The 7,060-nt window shown below is 49.4% G+C and overlaps 1 protein-coding gene across 1 annotated transcript; it reads left to right on the top strand.

The window, feature by feature from the left end:
* Window positions 1-5,214: 5,214 nt before the first annotated feature.
* LOC139837760 (uncharacterized) lies at window positions 5,215-6,621 on the top strand. Its single transcript, XM_071827037.1, has 3 exons — window positions 5,215-5,529; window positions 5,616-5,750; window positions 5,875-6,621. Exons 1-3 carry the CDS (start codon window positions 5,329-5,331, stop codon window positions 6,274-6,276), a joined length of 738 nt encoding a protein of 245 aa, XP_071683138.1. The 5' UTR covers window positions 5,215-5,328; the 3' UTR covers window positions 6,277-6,621.
* The last annotated feature ends 439 nt before the right edge of the window (window positions 6,622-7,060 follow it).

Here is a 7,060-nt window from a genome sequence, read left to right as displayed (position 1 = left end):
ATACTATCCGACGTGACAAATATATACTTTCATCTAGCATATAGAATCGATCCTTTCGATGGTGCATGATACCTTGTGATAAATAATGATCCCAAGTTTGGAAAAAGGATACCGTAGGTGGCACGCGAGGAAACCTTACCGGAAAGAACGATCTAACCTGCCAAGCACAAACTATGGATATACTTGCTATGAAAAAAGATCCTTTTGAGAATCTAACAACAAACGGTTGAAGTCTGGAACTCCAAATCACCAATCTCCCTTTTTTTGAAATGTACTAAAAGCTTGAGATTTGAATTATGTCAAACCTTGATTGTAGAAAGGAAAAAAAGGTCAAGGAGAATCATACGGTGTGAAAATATTGTATTAAAAAAATCGGGTGTACTTGTTGCAAATAGAGCCTGATTTGCTCAAGATTTCTTAACACCAGAGCCTGAACTGCATGAGCGGTAGGTTTCAAAAAAAAAAAACTGCATGAGCGGTAAGGGCATCTCCAACGGGCACATATCATATCGGACACTAAAACGCTAAAACGGACGTGAAACATCCTTTTGCGTCAGGATCGAAATTGATCGCGCATCCGTTTACGTCTAGGGGTGTCCCCAATGGCCCGACGCATAATCTTTTTTCTCCATTTAAAAACCATAGGCCAACAAGGCCTGCTAAAACCTAGGTACGAACTAATGCTCGTCGTCACTGACGAGTTCGATGAACTCCGACATCCGCCATGGGAGCTAGTACACCGGCGGTGGAGGAGGAAGGGCAGTCTGCGGTGAAGGCGGCCACGGATCCTAGGCTATCAAAGGAGCATCAGACGGCGCGCACGTGTTCGTACGCGTCAGCGTGGCCGGAAGAGTCGCCAGCCTCCCCTACGCCAGCGAGGACTCGCAAAGATGGACGGCGAGGCTGTTCGACATAGCGAGCTGGTCGAGCTCGCTATTGACCATTGCGATTGCAATGGCCTCCTCCTCACTAATGTCCGGAGGTTAGGTCTTCGGATCCCACATCGGGCCGTCGTTGTCGTGGCCGTTGTCTCCGCCTTGGAAATGGTCGTCCGACGAGGCCTCGTACCCGGCCTTGGTGGCATCGTCGTCCTCGACGCCCTCGTCCTCGTCCACGTCATTATGGTCGTACTCGCCCTCGTCGTCGTCGTTGTCCGCGGCGAGTTCGCGGTCGAAGTAGTCGAAGTCGCCGAGGTACCCCGCTCGGTGACGCGCGTCGAACTCCCACGTCCCGAAGGAGTTTCAGTTGTAGGCATTGAGCGCGTATGCCGGGTCTTCTCGGAGATTGGTCGGCATGATGGCTCGGCGGCAACACACCTCGTCACGGTGCTCTCGGCCCTCACGTGGTACGGGAGGGTCCGACACACGCCTGGAGTTGAGGTGCCAGCCTCCTCCAGGCAGACTCGCATCCAGCCATGTCACTGGCCGGTTTTCCTCCCAGAGGCGGCGCATGAACTCGATGTGGACACCTACGCCGTAGCGTCCATGCAGACTCAAACATGTCGCATATTTGAGCCGCATTTGCATTTGGACGGACGTGTCAGACACTATGTGTCGTTCGCTGTTGGGCTGGAATACAGAAGCATTTTCTAACCGCGCGGTCGTTCATTTGCATGGCGCCGCTAAAGATGCCATAATATAATGAACAAAACGAGGCTTGATTTTGGGGCTCAGAAACGGACCTGCAGAGAACGTGGGGAGGAGTAGGGGTCCGGTCATGGCCATGACACCATCGTACGTGGTTGCAGAGTGCAAGCGAGGTGGGGGAGGCTGGCAGAGTGGCAGTCCCTTCCATATATTTATTAGAGTAAGTATAATAAGTCCTAGTCAGCTGGCTATAAGAATTAAAATAATATATTGTTGCCTAGTTGGAGGAGAGAGTGGAGGAGAGATAAGAGGAGTGAGCTCTTACACTACTCATAGTGGGAGTAACTTCACTAGTAACTAAGTGTCCAACTCAGCAAATTTGGTTATGTGACAGTGAGTTAATGATGAGAGAAGAGGATGGATAACATAGCTAGTTACTCTAACATCACACTTCCCAAGATACAATGAGTCTATAAGCTAATTAATGAAGACATATGATACTACTTTGATGTTACTAATCACCATGAAGGTAGTAACATAGAGTAGTAACATGCACATGTTACTACTTTATGTTACTTCCCACTATGACTAGTTTTATGCAAGAGCCAGCTCTAGCACGTGCTCCTAGGCACTATGTGAGAGTGAATGGTGGACCATGCACTAGTAAAGTAGTATAATTTTATAGCTCACTATTATACATGTTGGCTCTAAGATAATTATAGATGACATGGCACTTATTATAGCCAACAGTTGACTCTACTATTGAACTTGCTCTTAGGGGTATACCCCTCGGCAGCTACTTGTACAGTATGTGCCAGAGAATAGGGGTCAACGAGCTTGAGGGTAGGCCTGCGAGGCGAATCTCCGCGCAGCAGCCGAGGGCCAACGATTGAGTCCGGGCGCCATGCGGTCCGTTAGAAATCCGCGTTCATTTTGGAGTGATGCTATACACACGATAAATATTGTCCGATTTCTGTACGATCGAACATACCACACGCAGGGGTTTGGCTTTGGGCTGGAACAGTGATTTGGGTTCCGGATGAAAATACCTGGTCTACGACCCATTCCATTAGGTGAAACGTGTGTAAACAGATACTCCTTTTCCGGGCACAATTACTTGCTTCTCTAGCTCATCCCTTTCCGGACACTACACATGTGTATTAGGGCATCTCCAACGGGGCGACGCAAACAGACACCGAGGGACCGTTTGCGTCCGCTGGGCCGAAAAATCCGTCGGGTTCCTGCTCCAGCGGGGCGATGCAAAGTGACCGTGCCATCTATCACCGCCTGCGCCTCCGCGAGCGCCGCCCTGGCCTCGGCGAGCTCGGTCCTGGCGTCGGCGATTTCCGCCCTGGCCGCAGCGAGACGCTCACACCCTTGCCACGGCGGAGTCCACCATATAAAGCCATGGCGGGGCGGGAAACGGCGTTGCCGTGCAGGTCGTTTCCCGCGCGTGCGAAACGTCGACGAAACTTGCCAATGTATTGGGCAGGCGCGGGAACGACCGTCGTCGCGCGGGAACCGACAAATAGTTTGGGGTTGTTCGTTTTGGTTCGTGCGATAAGAGGAAACAAAAAACCCTGACCCAGTGGTTCTACATAAACGGATCATGGTTGTCCGTGTGTAGTCCCACTTGTCCCGCGGGCCCACCGTCATGGTCGGGGCTACTCGCAGTCGAGTGGCCTCCCTGTTGTCGACGTGGATAGAGGGGCCTACATCATCAGGGTCTTGCCGCGAGTCACATACCTCACGCTCCTGATATGCGTGCGGCGCTGGAAACTGGCCGCAGACACGATCTTCTACATGTCGCAGTCATGGCGCCCCTCCTCCCACCTCTGGCGCGTCTGGCCCTTTGCCATGGCAGCGTCCCAGCAGGCTCTCTTCGCTAGCAATGTCGCCTCCATGTCGACATCGTAGCAAGCCTGGTCCCTCGCCACCACCTCCGCTACCTGCACCATCTCCGTGGCTGCCTGCTCCATGTTCCGGGTCTCATGATCCACCTGATAGCGGGAAAAGGGCTCACACGGAGGGAATCGAGCGGCCACGCGCGGGAACGAGGCTGGAAGTTTATGCACAAGACATATTGCATTTGCGATTAATGATGGTGGGAAAAAATGTCGGATCACCAAGTCTGACTCCTCGACCAAAACGGACAAGGAGACGCTATCAGCCGATTTTGTGTCCGCCGCTCGACCCAAACGAATCAATACATACACATTTGATGTTTAAAATGGGTCTAGTGCAGGAAATGCCTTAACGGCGAAGATTTTTAGGGAGACAAAACTGAATCAAAAGGATTGAATTGGAAAAGACGATTAGTATTCCCTCTGTTCAAAAAAAAATGCTGCTCAACTATGTCTAGATTCATTCAAAACATAAAAAAATAGGACCGGAGGGGAGTACATGTTTCGTAGCTGAGAATATTTTAACGAGGCTCGGAAGTACTGCGGGTGTTGGTCTGAGGACTTGTGCACCGGCCGGGGAGAAAAATAATTTGCACCATGAGAAAGGAGCATCGTACACAGATCGTACATGAATCGTCGTGTGTGAAGCATTTTCGTTCATTTTGAGAGTACTTCATTTTTAGAAAACTGTTGTCAGCCTAGGCCACTATACACCGGCCAGCTCCACTGCTGTCGTTCGATCCAAACCGTAAAACGAGTTTGCGCATGTACGCATCGAGCAGCGTGCGCATTCGATCGCATCGGAGACGAGGCGACGCACCTCTCCTCAGCTGCTCCGTGTCTCCGTTCCAGATCGACGAACGCTTCGTCTCCGGCGCGCGTCGGCGGCGCGTTGAATGCCAGAACGCCTCGATTGCTCCCCGGCCGGCTCAAAGCTCAAAGCGACGCCGACTCCCCTCCTCAACTTTAAAGGCCGCCCATCGCTGGAGCAGTTCATCCCGGCTCTCAAACCCCTCAAAATTCCCCACCTTGTTCCACAGTTCTGCACCTCGCCAGCCGCTGGACATGAAGAAAAAGAAGGCGGCGGCGGCGGCTGCGGCCGCGTCCGTGGCCATGGCGCGCGGCTCCAATGGAACCACGGGGGGCAGGCCACGGAAGCGGAGTCGCGACGGGGACCTTGTCAGCCCTGCTGATCTCACCACCGATGAAGATCTCATCAGCAATCTTCCGGATGACGTCCTCGGCAGCATCATTTCCTCCTCCCCACCAAGGACGGCGCCCGCACGCAGGTCCTCGCGCGCCGTTGGCTCCCACTCTGGCGCTCGTCCCCTCTCAACCTCGAAGCCAACTACGATCTCTGCTCCAACGAGTTCAAGCTCATCTCCATTGTCTGCAAGATCCTCTCCGACCACCATGGTCCTGCCCGCCGCTTCGTTTTCTACTCCGTCCGCCTTCACAAAGCCAAAAAAATGTTTGCCCAAGAAGCTTCTCAGATCGAGAGCTGGTTCCGTTCTCCAGCCCTCACAAACGTTCAGGAAATTGACATCCACTTCCAGGTCTTGGACTATACACGTGAGCCTGAGAAGGGTTACCCCCTGCCAGCATCAGTGTTTCTCTGCGCATCATCCCTTGTTGTGGCCAGAATCGGCTCCTGTTATTTCCCAAAGGAGATAGCTCCTTCTGTGAGTTTCCCTTTGCTCAAGCTGCTGAAACTATATCGTGTTTCCATTGCAGAGGATGTCTTCCATGGGTTACTCTCTGGTTGCCATGTCTTGGAGTCACTAGATCTAGCAAGCATTGGTGATGTGGGTTGCTTCCGAATTAGCTCGCCAACTCTCATGACCATTAGGCTCTGCGCTTGTTTTTCAAGCAAAGGAGAGGTGGTCATTGAGGATGCCCCTTGCCTTGAAAGGCTGCTATTACCTTGTCCTGGTAGAGGTGGTGATACTATCCGTGTAATTAAGGCACCCAAACTGGAAATATTGGGCCTTTTGTCTCCACGCATCTCTGAAATCCAGATTGCAAACCTACTCTTAAAGGTAGCAGCAGCAACCTCTTGCTTTTGTTTCTTGCATGCAGCGGTGTTACATACATTATATATTTTTATGTCCATTGTTTTATGCAGAGTTTAACCCCAGCCAACTTGAAGAATACAATAAGCACCGTGAAGATTTTAGCTCTTCAGTTTTCTGTCCCAGATTTGAATGCGGTTATTGATGTCTTAAGGTGCTTCCCTTGTTTGGAAACACTGTATGTCACTGTGAGTATTGATCTTTACTTAAATATCACATTGAGCATTTTATTCTCTTTCAAAATGCTGTTTTGCACATATAGTCTGGTTTATGTATGAATTATTTAACATATTTCTCGTCTTTGCTTTTCAGTTGCGGGAATACTTAAAGCTGCCACTGAAAGATGGGTGTGAGTATGACCCACTGAATCCGGTGAAATGCCTTGAGACACATCTAAAAAAACTAGTGCTGGAGTCTTATAAGGGCGATGATCAAGATATTGGTTTTGCCAGGTTCTTTGTTTTGAACGCAAAAGTGCTAAAGGAGATCAAACTTCGAGTCCATGAAAAGGTCAACAAGGAATGGGTGTCTGATCAATACAGGCTGCTAGAAGTTGGAACTAGAGCTTCTGAAGATGCACAATTGAAATTCATACGAAGTGGTTATATGTGTTTCAATGGTCATGATTTGTCAACTGCGGATCCCTTCTCCTTTGATGGAGTAGATGCAACTTCAGATGAAAAATACCTGTCGTCTCCATTGAGTTCGGTCTAGAACTAGAGAATTTATTCCCTTTTTAGCTTGTTACCTAGACAATGTTGGTGCTCCAAGATTGTGTTATGTCTTTTGTCAAATCCTTAAGTTGGATATTGCTGTTCCAATTCCAGTTTAATGTCCTTGGTAGTTCCCAGCAGGTTATCTCATGAAAACATTGTTCACTGGGAACTATTAAACTCACCAAACTCCTACTGCGCTGTCTTTTGTCGAAGTATGGATGCTTTGTAGCTTCTTACTGTTTCAGTTGGCAATGCATTGGTAGTGTCGAAAAGTTACTTCTGTTTTAGTCAATGATTCATGATTGAGTTGAATACTCTATTGTTCCTTTTTCTACAAGTATCTGGCGGGTTATTTTTTCATTGCTGTGGAAAGTAGACTTGTACTGTTGCTATATGTATTTGCCTTGGTCCTTCTAGAAAGCCCAAGCTATGTCAAGTCATTATCATTTTTTGTTTCCTTTTCTTATCTCACATGAACGTTACATCTGAAGACAATGTAATTACAGTATGTAATTTCTCTTTGTAATAGTGTAAAATCTCAGTTTCTTCGCAACCGGACCAGATAATGCAACATATCATGAGTACAAAGATCATGGAGATGGAATCCATCCTCCCCAGGCGCTGGTTTTTAAGGATCTTCGTGCCTCTTGGTCTATGAGTCAGGGTGGCCGCCCTGGACGTGGAAGGGGGACTCGTGAAGCGGGTAGAACTGGCCTTGGCCGTGGGCGTGGCGGCAGATCCAACCCGACACAGGTTGCCATGGATGAAGTCTCGGAGGATGA

The sequence above is a fragment of the Lolium perenne genome, chromosome 1 (assembly GCF_019359855.2).
Source record: "Lolium perenne isolate Kyuss_39 chromosome 1, Kyuss_2.0, whole genome shotgun sequence".
NCBI classification, from domain to species: domain Eukaryota; kingdom Viridiplantae; phylum Streptophyta; class Magnoliopsida; order Poales; family Poaceae; genus Lolium; species Lolium perenne.
The sequence above is the reverse complement of the archived record's forward strand: the minus strand, read 5'-3'. Positions and strand labels throughout refer to the sequence as shown.